Source organism: Salvelinus alpinus, chromosome 4 (assembly GCF_045679555.1).
Source record: "Salvelinus alpinus chromosome 4, SLU_Salpinus.1, whole genome shotgun sequence".
Taxonomy (NCBI): domain Eukaryota; kingdom Metazoa; phylum Chordata; class Actinopteri; order Salmoniformes; family Salmonidae; genus Salvelinus; species Salvelinus alpinus.
Genome location: NC_092089.1, coordinates 33,701,281 through 33,721,425, shown reverse-complemented (window position 1 = coordinate 33,721,425; position 20,145 = coordinate 33,701,281). Strand labels below are relative to the sequence as shown.

Genomic DNA, 20,145 nt, shown 5'->3' with positions numbered 1-20,145 from the left:
CTCAGACATGGGGCTCTATTTTAACAAACCCAAATGGTCAGGGCAGGCTCCAGGCAAAACTTCATAAGCGGTCGCTTAGGGCCCCTGGCCGCAAGGGGGCCCCTGACCCTAAGGAACTCAGTTGGGGTCTCAAGTTACTGTTGAGAGTTAGAATAGTAGAATACACAAGGTGCAAGTTCAAATGTGGTTGTGCATCAGCAGTTTTCCTCTAGTTTTGTCAGTCACTGACACTCACTCAATAAGCCATGACAGATTAAAAGAATTTGAATGGTAAATTAGTCTAGCCCATTATCTAAACGTGTAGTTATCAAGGTCAAATACCGACCGGGCACACAGGGCACGTGCCAAGGGGCCTTGACCTCCAAGGGGCACCCATTGATTTTGTTAGTCACACTCACTCAGATATCATTAACATTGCATAAGTCATGGCAAAATGTGTACAATTGAAGGAAATGAACTTTAAAACATTTTGCCCGCTTGGTTCTCCAAATCTTGCTTATGGCCCTCAAAAGGCTAGAGCCGGGCCTGGCAATGGTAAATTAAGTGCTGTGGTAGCACTATAGGTTCAGGGGTGTGTTAGAAATATTTTGGCTATTTCCAACACCACAATTATGGGTGCATTTGCTAGCGGTGGCACGAAAGGGCTGGGTTTTGATGAATCAACAAGTTGTGGGTGAGTTGAGGCTTGGCCCCTCACTGCAGTCCACATTGTTCTAGTTGCATTTCTTCAATATGGAAATACGTTGTTAAGCATAGGCTATAGTACTCACACTGATATAGGTGCTATGCCTACTGAAATCTGCACATGGACATTCCAGACAATCAAAAAGCAAGATTAAATTCACTAAGCTATTGATAAGGCCTAAAAAGACAGTGTATATGTAACGGCGTTCCTCCTCCTCTTCATCCGAAGAGGAGGAGCATGGATTGAACCAAAATGCAGCGTTGGAATAAGACATAATGAATTTATTGAACAAGACAAAACGAACTATACTTGACAACTAAACAAAATAACAAACCGAATGTAGACAGACTTGGACCACGAACTTACATGAAACACGAAGAACGAACGAACAAGTAGTTACTACAAACAAAACGACGAACGAACGAAACAGTCCCGTATGGTGCAAACATAGACACAGACACAGGAGACAACCACCCACAAACAAACACTGTGACTACCTTAATATGATTCTCAATCAGAGGAGATGAAAACCACCTGCCTCTAATTGAGAACCATATTAGGTACCCATTCACCAACATAGAAACAGAAAACATAGACTGCCCACCCAAACTCACGTCCTGACCAACAAACACATACAAAACTAACAGAAAACAGGTCAGGAACGTGACAGTATAATTCTAATCAAATTCTAATAAAAATTAAACAACAACTTGCTTTAAGAAGGATATGTCTAAATATAGTTACAGGCATCATAATTCCTCCCCGTGGGTGTATAATACAGGCAAGACAACTGAGAATATGAGGGCTTTACGCACATTCAAACTTCTCACCGGAGCTGGATGAAGATCCAGTACAAAGGAACGGGGAAATGTCCACTCCTTTATAGTGCTTGCAAATGTAACATTTTATAAACGTCATGGAACCATCTTACATATCATATTTGTATTTCTCCAGAAATAGCAGACGAAATTGCATTGCCTATTTAGCCTATGTCATCCGGTTATCCGGTTTATATTTCTAATAAGTTTGGTTCTTAATCAAATTAAACAAAAAACAATCAATCTGATTTTTAAACCAACAACAATATTTCTAAATAGGATCGGGTAATAAGCATTATATCATAAATCGCTTTCTCATTCCATGACAGTGTGCACATGTAAGCCTAAATCTTTATTCAGGACCACTGCAATGATCCATAATACACTCTTCCTGAAAAGGCTAACGGTGAGCCTTTCATTAAAGATCAGGAATGGTGCAGGAAAGTAGTGAATTCTAAGCAAACTATTGCTACTGTCTTGTAAACTACCAATACCGTGTGGAAGAATGTTAATAGAGGGTCGTCCCACCAATTGGGTGCCTTTTGAGTGCTGTAACTTTAAGAAAAGAGTAAAACTAATTTGAACATTCTGTCATAATCCTTAAGAGTCAATTGACGCACCCCATCAAAAACTGTCTGTTTAAACTAGAGATATCAGTTTATTTCTATGGGCTGCGTCTCAATCCATCACATCTGCCTAGGACAAACGGCCTTCCATATCTGAGGTGGAAAGTGTCAGAGCTACTGCACTGTTTGTCAGACAAGGAGACCAAAAATGTGTCTTCCCCCATAACCGTCTGTAGCATCCGAACGGTTTGGCTTACATTTTCATGAACACGGTGGTGGTCTCCGCTTTGTCTATGATCCCCACAAGCCCCACGGGACTCGTCTGAAGTCAGTACTGCCAATGTGCCAACTTCTGTCTGTAGCATCCAAACCGTTTGGGCTACAAACTAATATGAACTAACTATAGAAATGGGAGAGTCTCAGGAACACGACGAGGGTCTCTGTTTTTCTCCCTTACAAGTGTCACGCGACAGTGTAGGAATGACCCAGCAGGTTAAACCTGGAGCCAGTGTAGGAATGACCCAGCAGGTTAAACCTGGAGCCAGTGTAGGAATGACCCAGCAGGTTAAACCTGGAGCCAGTGTAGGAATGACCCAGCAGGTTAAACCTGGAGCCAGTGTAGGAATGACCCAGCAGGTTAAACCTGGAGCCAGTGTAGGAATGACCCAGCAGGTTAAACCTGGAGCCAGTGTAGGAATGACCCAGCAGGTTAAACCTGGAGCCAGTGTAGGAATGACCCAGCAGGTTAAACCTGGAGCCTGGGGTACATTTCACAATGACTGGACCATTGTCATAGTATGAGCATTGCCTTAATGTCTTCCTTGGTCAGTTCAGAGGTGGCCAGCTGCAGTCATGACCCACGGGTCTCTGATCACTGCGGCCCGCTCATTACTCTCTCTTTGACTCTGAACTGAGAATACCAGGGAATACCAAGTTTGCGTTAGGAGCAACATCCCCACCCAGAACCCTCTGCTAACTTTCCAGGGACACCGCTGGATGAGCGCACACCAGGAGAGGAGAAGAGGAGGGTCTCTTTCAACTGTGTTATATTTAAGCAATAAGGCCCAAGGGGGCGTGGTATATGGCCAATATACAATGGCTAAGGGCTTTTCTTATGCACCCATGGCTAAGAGCTGTTATTTTGCAAGAAGCAACACAGTGCCTGGATTCAGCCCTTAGACGTGGTGTATTTGGTCTTTACTACTATAGCCCATAGAAATACATTCAATAACACATTAATAAATGGAAAAAAGACAGTCAAAAAATGTATCATATGGAATGCGGTTTTGAAGTGTCAAATCTGTCCTATATCTAGGAGATATAAGAAAGTACAGGAAATATATATATAATGCTGATTGGCTGAAAGCCGTGGCATAATCTGCTGGGTCATTCCTACACTGGCTCCAGGTTTAACCTGCTGGGTCATTCCTACACTGGCTCCAGGTTTAACCTGCTGGGTCATTCCTACACTGGCTCCAGGTTTAACCTGCTGGGTCATTCCTACACTGGCTCCAGGTTTAACCTGCTGGGTCATTCCTACACAGGCTCCAGGTTTAACCTGCTGGGTCATTCCTACACTGGCTCCAGGTTTAACCTGCTGGGTCATTCCTACACTGGCTCCAGGTTTAACCTGCTGGGTCATTCCTACACTGGCTCCAGGTTTAACCTGCTGGGTCATTCCTACACTGGCTCCAGGTTTAACCTGCTGGGTCATTCCTACACTGGCTCCAGGTTTAACCTGCTGGGTCATTCCTACACAGGCTCCAGGTTTAACCTGCTGGGTCATTCCTACACTGGCTCCAGGTTTAACCTGCTGGGTCATTCCTACACTGCTGTGCAATTTGGAGCTCAAAACTTTTTGAAATGTTAAAATATATACAGTGGGGAGAACAAGTATTTGATACACTGCCGATTTTGCAGGTTTTCCTACTTACAAAGCATGTAGAGGTCTGTAATTTGTATCATAGGTACACTTCAACTGTGAGAGACGGAATCTAAAATAAAAATCCAGAAAATCAAATTGTATGATTTATAAGTAATTAATTTGCATTTTATTGCATGACATAAGTATTAGATCACCTACCAACCAGTAAGAATTCCGGCTCTCACAGACCTGTTAGTTTTTCTTTAAGAAGCCCTCCTGTTCTCCACTCATTACCTGTATTAACTGCACCTGTTTGAACTCGTTACCTGTATAAAAGACACCTGTCCACACACTCAATCAAATAGACTCCAACCTCTCCACAATGGCCATGACCAGAGAGCTGTGTAAGGACATCAGGGATAAAATTGTAGACCTGCACAAGGCTGGGATGGGCTACAGGACAATAGGCAAGCAGCTTGGTGAGAAGGCAACAACTGTTGGCGCAATTATTAGGAAATGGAAGAAGTTCAAGATGACGGCCAATCACCCTCGGTCTGGGGCTCTATGCAAGATCTCACCTCGTGGGGCATCAATGATCATGAGGAAGGTGAGGGATCAGCCCAGAACTACAAGTTCAGGGAGTGAGTGTTAAGAAATAAACACAACATAATACAAAAATAAGAAACACGAACAACGCTCAGAAGTGACACAGGAACAGAAACACCTGGGGAAGGAACCAAAGGAAGTGACATATACAGGGAAGGTAAATCAGGGAGGTGATGGAGTCCAGGTGAGTCTGATGACGCGCAGGTGCGTGTGATGATGGTGACAGGTGTGCTCCATAACGAGCAGCTGGAGACCTAGAGGCTGGAGAGGGAGAACATGTGACATAAATGGAATGGAATGATGCAAAAATAAATGTATGGGTATTACTGACGGTGGCTGAAAAAAATATAATAAACGTGGAAAAGCCCGGGCCTATAATCATAACATTACCTCAACTCGGCAGGTCCAATCCTACAGAAGCCTAGAAACTTGGGTCTCCAAATTTCCTCTACACAAATTGAGGGCACACAAATGGTATCATGTTTATATCAACATGTGGGCTGATCTGTTTTGTGTTTAGCTTACCCACCCCGTCAAACAACCTGAGGCATTGCTGTTTAATCTGAGGCTCGCTAGATGAGTATGCATATAGCTTTTTATCATTCAGTGATGAACGGCACCTTATTTTCTTGGCTTTAAACATTTCCCATGTGCTCTCTACTATATTACTCGCAGCCCCAGAGTCAATTAACATTAATAAACTGACCCCTCCCACTGACCCCTCCCACAATAAACTGACCCCTCCCACTGAGAACGTGATCCTGTCTGAGTTACAGTTCTCATTTACCACAAACGCATAGTCTCTGTTTTGTTCCTGTGAATTAACATATTTCACAGTCTGTTTTGAGTATCCTTTGCTCTTGCACATGTTAGCAAAATGGTCCTTCCCATTACATTTCTTGCAGGTCTGCCCATGTGCTGGACAAGCAGGATCCTTTGCAAAATGATCTGCATGTCCACAACGATAGCACACCTTCTCTGATTGGTCTTTCCCTTCTGCATTCTGTCTCAGCCCATTTTTGTGATATTTCCTCTCCTTTTTGAAAACATGATGCACGGTCTCGCCTTTAGCATCTGTACTCACATGCATGGAGACCATTTGCACTTCAATTCTTTCACATTGTGCTGCTAGCTCAAGTGATCCCGCTAATGTTGGACCAGGGCCCTCCTCCAATAGTTTTTGGCGCACATATTCAGTACTACACTTGCTGTATGGCATCACTAATCTGATTGTCCTTATCTCCAGCAAAGTCACAGTCTTTAGCTGCTTGTCTAAGACGAGTAACAAATTGCTGAACTGTCTCACCAGTTTTCTGTGTCAGTTGATAACATTTCTGTCTTGTGAACGCTGTGTTCACCTGTTTCACCCGTAGTCCGTTGGTTCTCCGGTGTCTGCGAGTGTGGAGAAAATGTCCTGCACATCTGTCCCAGCATGATGTAGAAACAAGCTCTCCTCCGTTGTTTTGTAACCGCATCAACGTCACCGGACAGTATTAATCCTTTACCATCCGCGAACAGTTCAACCACCTGGTCCAGCATGGACCTAGCGTAGCAGGCTCACTGTAGTAGTCAAACTTTGGCACAGTGTTTTCCATCTCGACGACACTAACTCACTTTTCAGATTTAACTATCGTTTTCAGACGCTACCCTCGTCGCCATTGTTCAATCTTATACTTACAACTCGTGCTAAGTTAAGATATTATACTGAGTTAAACCAACCAGACTCAGAGGTCAACTGCAACACGTCTTTACTCCATCACTGTCGCTGTAACCCCTCACATTCCTTTACTGACGTGGTGACGTCCTATCTCAGTATGTCACATCAATACACGACACTTACATCCTGATGATGTAGCAAGAGCATGATATACCGACCACCAGCCACTGGTTTAGAGGTTCATTTCATTCAGCGGATGTTCATTTCATTCAGAATTCATCTCTCTCTCTCTCTCTCTCTCTCTATAGGGATTGGTGTAGGAGTCGTGACAATCTCCAATAAGCTCCAATATGACCAGCTTCCTCTGGAGGATCAGCAAACGTGCAGAGCTGTTGTTGCCCTGAACAATAGACTAATATGAGTTGTAGTGGCAATCAATGACATCTGTTCTCTCAACGTCTGTCTTTCCGTGTCATTAAACATGAAATCTCGATTTATTTTACACACTTTCAAATGAATCTCACAATATATTAATAATATTTCATTTATGATGTCAACACACTGTAGGCTTAGAAAAGGAAAGCTGGACACATTTCTGAGGCTCCGATGCAACGAATGCATTAAATACCAACGTTTCCACAGCTAAGCTGCCTTCATCAGGGTCTCATCTATCTAACACACTGTAGGCTGTCATATCCCATAACTGCACATGACCAGGGATGTAGTTTAAAAAAGGTAGATCATCTGAATGCCATAGTGGATAGTATTGAGTGTACAGTGTGTTCTTCATGAAAAGGTCAACAGCGTAGCAGCACTACAGTACATCCCTGCATCATGTGACCTGAACTGACATACCCAGGCCAGCATGGAGTTTGTCCCTATGTGTAAACAAAACAAACTATTCAAACAGAATTTACGGGAAGAGTACTGAACACACAACACTTTCCTCCCATTCTCTCGCTCTCCTCCCTCCTCTTTTCTGCCCCTTCCTCCCCCTCTACCCCCCTTTCCCCTGCGCCCCATCCCCCCTCCAACCTCTGGTAGATATGCATTCTGTCTTTTCTAGGTTAACATTTTCAACATTAACGTAAAAAATGTTTTGTCTTTTAAGAACTGGTCAATTGTAGTCTTTTAACTCCACCACCACCACTACTCTGTCTCTCTGTCTCTCGGAATCTTTCACTCTCTCCCTCTCTCTCTTCCCCCCTTCTCATGCGTCTAAGTCAAACAGAGCAGGTTTTAACACAACTTTTAGACTCGTAGTCTAGCATAATACCTCACCATAGGTCTCTATTGGGACACACAGACTGCAGGGAAATCAAGTCTATGCATGTGAGCAATAGCCACACAACAGTAAAACAATAACAACAGAAATATTTGTAGCCAGGACCTTCAACATGGACTGGACTCCTCCGTTCATCTGGTGAGTTTGTTTGGTTACACTGTACTTGAACCCATTGGCTATAGCTAAGTGAACGTAAACAACAACTGCTTACGTGAGTGTGTAAAGTCAGTTGTCATAATCAGACCAGCTGCCGTGAAGGTGTATGCCATTTATTCCATTACTAGTACATTGTGTCATGTGACTAGCACGTGTGAGAAAGAGTTCAAATGAAGTATAACCTGTTTGTTTATATTACGCAGCATCGTCAGTGGTTTTAACGTTTATTGAGCTTTCATCTTGAAGGATGATAAGAACATATGATTCCTACAGCATCATTGGGTTATGTTTTCTTCTGCTTCCTGGTCACAGATCAGAAAATAGCTCTCTTTCTGATCAGTCATCATACAGACATGTTTCAAGGGGCTGTATTTACCTCGTTGTGACACACAACTCCTCCTATACCTCCCATCTCAGCCCTCTCTCCCTGTGTTGCTCTGCTCCAGGCTGCTGTGTGTGTCTGTGTGTGAGTGTTGGCGGTTGGCCCGGTCCCTGCCAGCCCTACATGGGGTGGTCCAGTCCCCCCAGTTCCCCCAGCCGTACCCTGCTGCCCTGTCACAACACTGGGACCTCAGTGTACCTGAGGGCTACCAGCTCCAGCTCAGCTTCACTCATCTGGACATCGAGCCGTCAGCCGACTGCTACTACGACTCACTCACGGTCAGTGGACTTCAAAAGAACACTTCAATACCTTATTATAAAATGTATTAGGGTGTATTAAATGTTTCTTTCACTCCGTCATTCCAGGTTTTATATGACAAGAAGGTCCTTGCAAAGTTCTGTGGTCAGGAGAATTCTGCTGATGGACATCACCCAGGCAACCAGCCACTCTTGTCTCCAGGCAACAGGCTCACCCTGGTCCTTCAGACAGACGACACGAACCCTGAGCCACACAAGCACTTCGGCTTCTCCGCCCATTATCAGGCCAAAGGTAGTGCAGCCCGTACCAACCTGACTGGAGGATCAGATACCCTGCTCACAACGGTACTACGTACATAATCCAAGGCAACCGTACAACACTGTTAAACCAGAAACACCAGGCAAATCTCAGGGAAGGTGACATCACGGTGTAATGCTAAGATACACCCTCCACCTCTCTCCTCCATACTTCTCTCCATCCCTCCACCTCTCTTCTCCATCCCTCTCTTCATCCCTCCACCTCTCTTCTCCATCCCTCTCTCCATCCCTCCATCTCTCTTCTCCATCCCTGTCTCCATCCCTCCACCTCTCTTCTCCATCCCTCTCTCCATCCCTCCATCTCTCTTCTCCATCCCTGTCTCCATCCCTCCATCTCTCTTCTCCATCCCTCTCCTCATCCCTCCACCTCTCTTCTCCATCCCTCTCCTCATCCCTCCATCTCTCTTCTCCATCCCTCTCTCCATCCCTCCATCTCTCTTCTCCATCCCTCTCTGCATCCCTCAACCTCTCTTCTCCATCCCTCTCTCCATCCCTCCATCCCTCTCTCCATCCCTCCACCTCTCTTCTCCATCCCTCTCTCCATCCCTCCATCTCTCTTCTCCATCCCTCCACCTCTCTCCTCCATCCCTCTCTCCATCCCTCCATCCCTCTCTCCATCCCTCCACCTCTCTTCTCCATCCCTCTCTCCATCCCTCCATCCCTCTCTCTATCCCTCCACCTCTCTTCTCCATCCCTCTTTCCATCCCTCATCTCTCTTATCCATCTCTCTCTTCTCCATCCCTCTCTCCATCCCTCCACCTCTCTTCTCCATCCCTCTATCCCTCTCTCCATCCCTCCATCTCTCTTCTCCATCACTCCACCTCTCTTCTCCATCCCTCTCTCCATCCCTCCACCTCTCTTCTCCATCCCTCTCTCCATCCCTCCACCTCTCTTCTCCATCCCTCTCTCCATCCCTCCACCTCTCTTCTCCATCCCTCTCTCCATCCCTCTCTCCATCCCTCCATCTCTCTTCTCCATCCCTCTCTCCATCCCTCCACCTCTCTTCTCCATCCCTCTCTCCATCCCTCCACCTCTCTTCTCCATCCCTCTCTCCATCCCTCCACCTCTCTTCTCCATCCCTCTCTCCATCCCTCCACCTCTCTTCTCCATCCCTCTCTCCATCTCTCTTCTCCATCCCTCTCTCCATCCCTCCACCTCTCTTCTCCATCCCTCTCTCCATCCCTCCATCTCTCTTCTCCATCCCTCTCCCCATCCCTCCATCCCTCTCTCCATCCCTCCACCTCTTTTCTCCATCCCTCTCTCCATCCCTCCACCTCTCTTCTCCATCCCTCTCTCCATCCCTCCAACTCTCTTCTCCGTCCCTCTCTCCATCCCTCCACCTCTCTTCTCCATCCCTCTCTCCATCTCTCTTCTCCATCCCTCTCTCCATCCCTCCACCTCTCTTCTCCATCCCTCCACCTCTCTTCTCCATCCCTCTCTCCATCCCTCTCCCCATCCCTCTCTCCATCCCTCCACCTCTTTTCTCCATCCCTCTCTCCATCCCTCCACCTCTCTTCTCCATCCCTCTCTCCATCCCTCCACCTCTCTTCTCCATCCCTCTCTCCATCCCTCCACCTCTCTCCTCCATCCCTCTCTCCATCCCTCCATCCCTCCACCTCTCTTCTCCATCCCTCTCTCCATCCCTCCATCTATCTTCTCCATCCCTCTCTCCATCCCTCCACCTCTCTTCTCCATCCCTCATCTCTCTTATCCATCTCTCTCTTCTCCATCCCTCTCTCCATCCCTCCACCTCTCTTCTCCATCCCTCTATCCCTCTCTCCATCCCTCCATCTCTCTTCTCCATCCCTCTCTCCATCCCTCCAACTCTCTTCTCCATCCCTCTCTCCATCCCTCCACCTCTCTTCTCCATCCCTCTCTCCATCCCTCCACCTCTCTTCTCCATCCCTCTCTCCATCCCTCTCTCCATCCCTCCATCTCTCTTCTCCATCCCTCTCTCCATCCCTCCACCTCTCTTCTCCATCCCTCTCTCCATCCCTCCACCTCTCTTCTCCATCCCTCTCTCCATCCCTCCACCTCTCTTCTCCATCCCTCTCTCCATCCCTCCACCTCTTTTCTCTCCATCCCTCTCTCCATCCCTCCACCTCTCTTCTCCATCCCTCTTTCCATCTATCCATCTCTCTTCTCCATCCCTCTCTCCATCCCTCCACCTCTCTTCTCCATCCCTCTCTCCATCCCTCCACCTCTCTTCTCCATCCCTCTCGCCATCCCTCCACCTCTCTTCTCCATCCCTCTCTCCATCCCTCCACCTCTCTTCTCCATCCCTCTCGCCATCCCTCCATCTCTCTTCTCCTACTCTCTTCTCCATCCCTCTCCCAGACATAGATGAGTGTTCAGCTCCAGACCCTGAGGATGGTTCTGGTCCACTCTGCTCCCAGCTCTGCCACAACACCCTGGGCTCCTACATGTGCTCCTGTCGCCATGGCTACGAGCTCCGCCCTGACCAGCACACCTGTGTCTGTGAGTACACCTACTCTCTATCTGTCTGTGTGTGTCTGTGTGTGTGTGTGTGTGTGTGTGTGCGTGTGCGTGTGTGTGTGTGTGTGTGTGTGTGTACTGTAGTTCTATTCATCTTGTGGACATCTCTCTCTCCCTGGCCAGTGTCCTGTGGTAGGGGTATATTTGATGAACCAGGGGGGACTCTGTCCAGCCCAGGGTACCCTGACCCATCACCCCACGGCCTGGCCTGTCAGTACGTCATCTCTGTGGAGCCTGGGTTCATCGTCAACCTCAACTTCACTGACAGCTTCCACATAGAGCACATAGGCACCCAGAATGGACCCAGCTGCCTCTACCACTGGTTACAGGTAACACTGTACACTGCCCTGACCACTGGTTACAGGTAACACTATATAATGCCCTGACCACTGGCTACAGGTCACACTGTACAATGCCCTGACCACTGGTTACAGGTAACACTGTACAATGCCCTGACCACTCGTTACAGGTAACACTGTACACTGCCCTGACCACTGGCTACAGGCAACACTGTACACTGCCCTGACCACTGGTTAAAGGTAACACTGTACACTGCCCTGACCACTGGCTACAGGTAACACTGTACACTGCCCTGACCACTGGCTACAGGCAACACTGTACACTGCCCTGACCACTGGCTACAGGTCACACTGTATAATGCCCTGACCACTGGCTACAGGTCACACTGTACACTGCCCTGACCACTGGCTACAGGCAACACTGTACACTGCCCTGACCACTGGCTACAGGTCACACTGTACAATGCCCTAACCACTGGCTACGGGTAACACTGTACACTGCCCTGACCACTGGCTACAGGTCACACTGTACAATGCCCTGACCACTGGTTACAGGTAACACTGTACAATGCCCTGACCACTGGCTACAGGTCACACTGTACAATGCCCTGACCACTGGTTACAGGTAACACTGTACAATTCCCTGACTACTGGTTACAGGTAACACTGTATAATGCCCTGACCACTGGTTACAGGTAACACTGTATAATGCCCTGACCACTGGTTACAGGTAACACTGTATAATGCCCTGACCACTGGCTACAGGTAACACTGTATAATGCCCTGGCCACTGGCTACAGGTAACACTGTACAATGCCCGGACCACTGGCTACAGGTAACACTGTACAATGCCCTGACCACTGGCTACAGGTAACACTGTACAATGCCCTGACCACTGGTTACAGGTAACACTGTATAATGCCCTGACCACTGGTTACAGGTAACACTGTACAATGCCCTGACCACTGGTTACAGGTAACACTGTATAATGCCCTGACCACTGGCTACAGGTAACACTGTATAATGCCCTGACCACTGGCTACAGGTCACACTGTACACTGCCCTGACCACTGGCTACAGGTAACACTGTACAATGCCCTGACCACTGGCTACAGGTAACACTGTACACTGCCCTGACCACTGGCTACAGGTCACACTGTACACTGCCCTGACCACTGGCTACAGGTAACACTGTACAATGCCCTGACCACTGGCTACAGGTAACACTGTTCAATGCCCTGACCACTGGCTACAGGTAACACTGTTCAATGCCCTGACCACTGGTTACAGGTCACACTGTTCAATGCCCTGACCACTGGTTACAGGTAACACTGTATAATGCCCTGACCACTGGCTACAGGTAACACTGTATAATGCCCTGACCACTGGCTACAGGTAACACTGTATAATTCCCTGACCACTAGTTACATGTGTTAAATGTCCTCACCACTGAACAGAGTACATGAATGAAGTATTGAATGTGTGTGTTCATGCATATGTGTGTGTGTGTTCAGGACAGCATGCTTTGTGTTTGTTTACAGTGTTTGATCTCTCCTCTGTCTCGCGCAGGTGTCCATCCCCGACAAGGAACCCCAGAAGCTGTGTGGAGGGAAGATTCCTGTACTAATGCCCACTAACTCTTACACTGTCCAGCTAGACTACCACACTGACTGGGCTGGTCTGAGCCAGGGCTGGAGCCTGCACTACACTACTCAGAGTGAGAGAGGGAGGGGGAAATGCATAGAGAGGGAAAACAGAGGTAGAGGGAAATAATGAAAGAGGAGAGGGAGAAAGACAGAGCAAGGGAGAGTATGAAGGGAAGAGCAGATGCAAACTGGTGAAGGGCAAAAAAGGTGAGACGGTAAAACCTCCTGGAAGTAAAGCAGAGAATACAGGTCAAAGTTGAAGCCTACCTAAAAAAGCCCTGGTCTGAAATCCTGATATGTGTGTTGTTGTTCATAGGGGTGCAGTGTGCTTCACCCAGTTCTATCACCAATGGAAGAGTCACCCCAAACTTTCCCCAGTACTATTACAGAGACTACATCCAAGTCAGCTGTGACCCTGGCTACAAACTAATGATGGTGAGATTAAACAATCCCTTTTACCCTGCCTCTTATCATTCTCTCCTACCTCATACTTCCTTCTTTCTCTTTCTCTTGTTTATATTCACAGTCTTTCATTTTCTACAAGGGCTCTTTTCCTGGAAATATCCCCTGTGAAGAGCAACTAAACTATCAGTGTATCGCTTCTCTCTCTCTCTCTCTCAATTCAATTCAATTCAATTCAAGGGGCTTTATTGGCATGGGAAACATGTGTTAACATTGCCAAAGCAAGTGAGGTAGATAATATACAAAAGTCAAATAAACAATAAAAATGAACAGTAAACATTACACATACAGAAGTTTCAAAACAATAAAGACATTACAAATGTCATATTATATATATGCAGTGTTGTAACAATGTACAAATGGTTAAAGCACACAAGTTAAAATAAATAAACATAAATATGGGTTGTATTTACAATGGTGTTTGTTCTTCACTGGTTGCCCTTTTCTTGTGGCAACAGGTCACAAATCTTGCTGCTGTGATGGCACACTGTGGAATTTCACCCAGTAGATATGGGAGTTTATCAAAATTGGATTTGTTTTCGAATTCTTTGTGGATCTGTGTAATCTGAGGGAAATATGTCTCTCTAATATGGTCATACATTGGGCAGGAGGTTAGGAAGTGCAGCTCAGTTTCCACCTCATTTTGTGGGCAGTGAGCACATAGCCTGTCTTCTCTTGAGAGCCATGTCTGCCTACGGCGGCCTTTCTCAATAGCAAGGCTATGCTCACTGAGTCTGTACATAGTCAAAGCTTTCCTTAGGTTTGGGTCAGTCACAGTGGTTAGGTATTCTGCCACTGTATACTCTCTGTTTAGGGCCAAATAGCATTCTAGTTTGCTCTGTTTTTTTGTTAATTCTTTCCAATGTGTCAAGTAATTATCTTTTTGTTTTCTCATGATTTGGTTGGGTCTAATTGTGCTGTTGTCCTGGGGCTCTGTGGGGTGTGTTTGTGTTTGTGAACAGAGCCCTAGGACCAGCTTGCTTAGGGGACTCTTCTCCAGGTTCATCTCTCTGTAGGTGATGGCTTTGTTATGGAAGGTTTGGAAATCGCTTCCTTTTAGGTGGTTGTAGAATTTAACGGCTCTTTTCTGGATTTTGATAATTAGTGGGTATCGGCCTAATTCTGCTCTGCATGCATTATTTGGTGTTCTACGTTGTACACGGAGGATATTTTTGCAGAATTCTGCATGCAGAGTCTCAATTTGGTGTTTGTCCCATTTTGTGAAATCTTGGTTGGTGAGCGGACCCCAGACCTCACAACCATAAAGGGCAATGGGCTCTATGACTGATTCAAGTATTTTTAGCCAGATCCTAATTGGTATGTTGAAATTTATGTTCCTTTTGATGGCATAGAATGCCCTTCTTGCCTTGTCTCTCAGATCGTTCACAGCTCTGTGGAAGCTACCTGTGGTGCTGATGTTTAGGCCGAGGTATGTATAGTTTTTTGTGTGCTCTAGGGCAACGGTGTCTAGATGGAATTTGTGGTCCTGGCGACTGGACCTTTTTTGGAACACCATTATTTTGGTCTTACTGAGATTTACTGTCAGGGCCCAGGTCTGACAGAATCTGTGCAGAAGATCTAGGTGCTGCTGTAGGCCCTCCTTGGTTGGTGACAGAAGCACCAGATCATCAGCAAACAGTAGACATTTGACTTCGGATTCTAGTAGGGTGAGACCGGGTGCTGCAGACTGTTCTAGTGCCCGCGCCAATTCGTTGATATATATGTTGAAGAGGGTGGGGCTTAAGCTGCATCCCTGTCTCACCCCACGACCCTGTGTGAAGAAATGTGTGTGTTTTTTGCCAATTTTAACCGCACACTTGTTGTTTGTGTACATGGATTTTATGATGTCGTATGTTTTACCCCCAACACCACTTTCCATCAATTTGTATAGCAGACCCTCATGCCAAATTGAGTCGAAGGCTTTTTTGAAATCAACAAAGCATGAGAAGACTTTGCCTTTGTTTTGGTTTGTTTGGTTGTCAATTAGGGTGTGTAGGGTGAATACATGGTCTGTTGTACGGTAATTTGGTAAAAAGCCAATTTGACATTTGCTCAGTACATTGTTTTCATTGAGGAAATGTACGAGTCTGCTGTTAATGATAATGCAGAGTATTTTCTCTCTCTCTCTCTCTCTCTCGCTCTCTGTCTCTGTCTCTGTCTCTGTCTCTGTCTCTGTCTCTCTCTCTCTTTCTCTCTCTGTCTCTCTCTCTCTCTCAGGATGGCAGAGAGATCAAGAGCTATGCCTCCATGTGTCAAAAGAATGGACAGTGGCACCTTTCCCTCCCTGAGTGCCACAGTGAGTCACGACCATAGAAATGGATTCTATTTCTATGATCACAACCTAATACATTCCCATGAGTCAAGTTCCATATTAAACACAGATGTATTTTGGTTTCTCTGTCTCTCTCTCGCTCTCCTGTGCAGTAATTGATTGTGGGGAACCTGAAGCATTGTTGAATGGAGAGGTTAGGTTCATATCTGGCTCTCAGAACCAGCACCTCTCCGTCATTCAGTACCACTGCAATGAACCTTTCTACTCACTCCTTGGAGGAGCAGCTGGTGAGATGTTATCTATCCTTCATCAGTCACACACATTTGCTCACAAAACAATAACATATTTTTATTTAATTTGACATCCTTCAGTGAGCTACACTTGTGCAGCAGATAGAACATGGAGAGACAACCTTGACACCCCTGTCATTCCCTCATGTATCCCAGGTAACTCCTTAAGTACCATTTTCTTTACCATATCCCTCAAATACCGTCCTGTATCTATTTGTGTGACCCTCGTCACTACTTTACCCCCCACCCCCAGTCTGTGGTCAGCCCACAGTGTCCATCTCAGGCTTTCAGAGGATCATGGGGGGAGACAAAGCCCCAGACAAAACCATCCCCTGGCAGGTGATGCTCAGTGTGGACGGAGGCAGAGGAGGGGCCATGGTGATCGGGGACCGCTGGATCATGACTGCAGCTCATATCCTGGTGCAACAGGGAAAACTTGTGCTAAATGAGAAACTTCGGGTTGGTAGATTGTGACACACCCATCAATTCATTGGACACTGGAGAACAAAAGTATTTCCTGCTTATGTTTTAAAGGTATAGTCCACTTAAATATCTGGAGTAACAACAGGCAAAGAGAAGTCTTCAGTACTTTGGTAAAGCCACCACAGGCTAACGTTCAAATTACGTCTGTAGAAGTCCTTCAGTGATGTCAGATTTGAAGAAGTTGAAGATCTATTCTGAAGTTGAATTATGTTTGGTTTTCAAGGTTTATGTGGGAGACAATGATGCAGAAAAACTAGCAAAGCTCACTCCTCTTGGTGTCGCCTCTCTCCACCCCCACCCTGAATACAAAAACCCAGACAATGCAAACTACAATCATGACATCGGCCTGATAAAACTCCAACAACCACTCACATTCCACGCTGCCATCATGCCATTGTGTCTGCCACCAGAGAACGCTGCATACAAAAGAGGCCAGATTGGGTGAGAGCCAGACTTATCCAGTTCTTTATTAAAATTGAGAAAGCTGAACATCAATATGAACATTTATATTATTAAAGACATCAATAAGAACACAAAGAGGAAGTGCATTTTGAAGGGATAGATAGACCCACATTTCATAATGTGTTCATTCTTATCATGGAAGTAGCCAGGAGTGCAACCTACAATTCTCATGACTTCTTTTTGGCATCGTTGAATTAAATTGTAAAATCCAAAGTAACCTAACTGCACAACTAGTCCTTAGCAGTCCACAGTTCATCAATGTTCTTTGGTAAGCTAATGAATGTAAGGCAATAGTTTTCTGAGTAACTCCTTGACCTCTTTCCTGACCTCTATCCCTTATCAGTATGGTGTCAGGCTTTGGCATCAAAGAAGATGATATCATTGCCAACGATCTCAGGTACATACGCCTACCAGTAGTGGACGGGGATGCGTGCCAAGACTCTGTCAACAAAGCAAAAGCAGCAATGCCAACAGAGACGATCCCTGTTCTGACAGACAACATGTTCTGTGCCGGAGTACCTGAGGGGGGCAAGGACTCCTGTATGGGGGACGCTGGAGGGGCGTATGTCCTTAGGGATAGTAGTACTAAACGGTTTTGGGCTGCAGGTATTGTCAGTTGGGGTGTGGGTTGTGGGCAGACTGGTAGATATGGAGTGTACACCCGTGTGGCTAAATACATTAGCTGGATCAACAAAACCATGGAGGACAATAAGTAAAATATATAGGCGAAGATAACGAGGGAAAGAGAACAGAAATACAAAAGTATTTTCAATTCAAGTCATGATTTATGAATCCAAATAAAGCCCAAACGTTTCATCTCTGCTTTTCTCATGTGCATTTGTGTGAGTGTATGTGTATGCGTTCCTGTATGTGTGTTTGTGTGTGAGAAGAAAGGTAGAACGAAAGAAAAGAGCTTCGACTTGGGTTGACTATTTTGTGCTTATGTGTAACGATCTTCTTCGTCTGATGAACAGGAAGGATCGGACCAAAACGCAGCGTGGTAAGTGTTCATGCTTTATTGAAAAAACTATACACTAATTAACAAACGGAATAAACGAAAATCGAAACAGTCCTGTAAGGTGCTACAACACAAAACAACTACCCACAAAACCAACATGGAAAATGGCAACCTAAATAGGCTCCCCAATCAGAGACAACGAGAAACAGCTGTCTCTGATTGGGAACCAATTCAGGCCACCATAAACCTACAATCCCCTAGACCATACCAAATCCCCATAGATAGACAAAACCCCTAGACAAGACAAAAACCCCTAGACAAATACAAAAACTAAACAAACCACCCTTGTCACACCCTGACCAAACCAAAAAATTAAGAAAACAAATATAACTAAAGTCAGGGTGTGACATTATGTACCAGAGTATGTGAGTGGAGCAGAACTGGAGCGGAGCGTGCCCAATTTGACTGGAGCATGGAGCGAGATTCCCAAAAGCTAGAGCGTTGGCCATCTCGCCCACTCCAATTTCGCTCCAAGTAGCGTTCACTTCACCAGCTCAGGGCATGCTCGGCCCAGCATGCATTTGTAGTCTACTTGTGTGCTGCTACCTACAGCCACTTGCTTCAGCTATTGTCTAAATATTTTCATAAAGAAACTGATAAAACACACAGGTGCTAAATCAAGGTGACAAAGATGAGGACCAAGAGCAAGAGAGGGAGTGCGGTGATGTAATGTCCACAACAAAGACGAGAGGGAGTGTGGTGATGTAATGTCCACAACAAAGAAGAGAGGGAGTGTGGTGATGTAATGTCCACAACAAAGACGAGAGGGAGTGTGGTGATGTAATGTCCACAACAAAGAAGAGAGGGAGTGTGGAGATGTCATGTCCACAACAAAGAAGAGAGGGAGTGTGGTGATGTAATGTCCACAACAAAGAAGAGAGGGAGTGTGGTGATGTAATGTCCACAACTAAGAAGAGAGGGAGTGTGGTGATGTAATGTCCACAACAAAGACGAGAGGGAGTGTGGTGATGTAATGTCCACAACAAAGACGAGAGGGAGTGTGGTGATGTAATGTCCACAACTAAGAAGAGAGGGAGTGTGGTGATGTCATGTCCACAACAAAGACGAGAGGGAGTGTGGTGATGTAATGTCCACAACAAAGAAGAGAGGGAGTGTGGTGATGTAATGTCCACAACAAAGAAGAGAGGGAGTGTGGTGATGTAATGTCCACAACTAAGAAGAGAGGGAGTGTGGTGATGTAATGTCCACAACAAAGAAGAGAGGGAGTGTGGTGATGTAATGTCCACAACAAAGAAGAGAGGGAGTGTGGTGATGTAATGTCCACAACAAAGACGAGAGGGAGTGTGGTGATGTAATGTCCACAACAAAGACGAGAGGGAGTGTGGTGATGTAATGTCCACAACTAAGAAGAGAGGGAGTGTGGTGATGTAATGTCCACAACAAAGACGAGAGGGAGTGTGGTGATGTAATGTCCACAACAAAGAAGAGAGGGAGTGTGGTGATGTCATGTCCACAACAAAGACGAGAGGGAGTGTGGAGATGTCATGTCCACAACAAAGAAGAGAGGGAGTGTGGAGATGTAATGTCCACAACAAAGACGAGAGGGAGTGTGGTGATGTAATGTCCACAACAAAGACGAGAGGGAGTGTGGAGATGTCATGTCCACAACAAAGAAGAGAGGGAGTGTGGTGATGTAATGTCCACAACAAAGACGAGAGGGAGTGTGGTGATGTAATGTCCACAACAAAGAAGAGAGGGAGTGTGGTGATGTAATGTCCACAACAAAGAAGAGAGGGAGTGTGGTGATGTAATGTCCACAACAAAGAAGAGAGGGAGTGTGGTGATGTAATGTCCACAACAAAGAAGAGAGGGAGTGTGGTGATGTAATGTCCACAACTAAGACGAGAGGGAGTGTGGTGATGTAATGTCCACAACAAAGAAGAGAGGGAGTGTGGTGATGTAATGTCCACAACAAAGAAGAGAGGGAGTGTGGTGATGTAATGTCCACAACTAAGAAGAGAGGGAGTGTGGTGATGTAATGTCCACAACAAAGAAGAGAGGGAGTGTGGTGATGTCATGTCCACAACAAAGACGAGAGGGAGTGTGGTGATGTAATGTCCACAACAAAGAAGAGAGGGAGTGTGGTGATGTCATGTCCACAA

At 46.0% G+C, this 20,145-nt stretch overlaps 1 protein-coding gene across 1 annotated transcript; it reads left to right on the top strand.

Annotated features, from left to right (window-relative positions):
* Nucleotides 1–7,336: 7,336 nt before the first annotated feature.
* LOC139573353 (complement C1r-A subcomponent-like) lies at nucleotides 7,337–17,820 on the top strand. The gene is made up of 13 exons (XM_071396702.1): nucleotides 7,337–7,619; nucleotides 8,084–8,297; nucleotides 8,385–8,568; nucleotides 10,932–11,072; nucleotides 11,214–11,419; nucleotides 12,959–13,106; nucleotides 13,352–13,470; nucleotides 15,715–15,793; nucleotides 15,922–16,056; nucleotides 16,141–16,215; nucleotides 16,313–16,518; nucleotides 16,766–16,983; nucleotides 17,348–17,820. Exons 1-13 carry the CDS (start codon nucleotides 7,594–7,596, stop codon nucleotides 17,718–17,720), a joined length of 2,124 nt encoding a protein of 707 aa, XP_071252803.1. The 5' UTR covers nucleotides 7,337–7,593; the 3' UTR covers nucleotides 17,721–17,820.
* Nucleotides 17,821–20,145: the final 2,325 nt, after the last annotated feature.

Coding starts and splice junctions, on each gene's coding strand:
- LOC139573353 (XM_071396702.1), top strand. CDS start 7,594: ATGGACTGGACTCCTCCGTTCATCTG. Junction 13,107..13,351: donor CCTGCACTACACTACTCAGA/GTGAGAGAGGGA, acceptor TGTTGTTCATAG/GGGTGCAGTGTGCTTCACCC. Junction 16,216..16,312: donor CATTCCCTCATGTATCCCAG/GTAACTCCTTAA, acceptor CCCCACCCCCAG/TCTGTGGTCAGCCCACAGTG.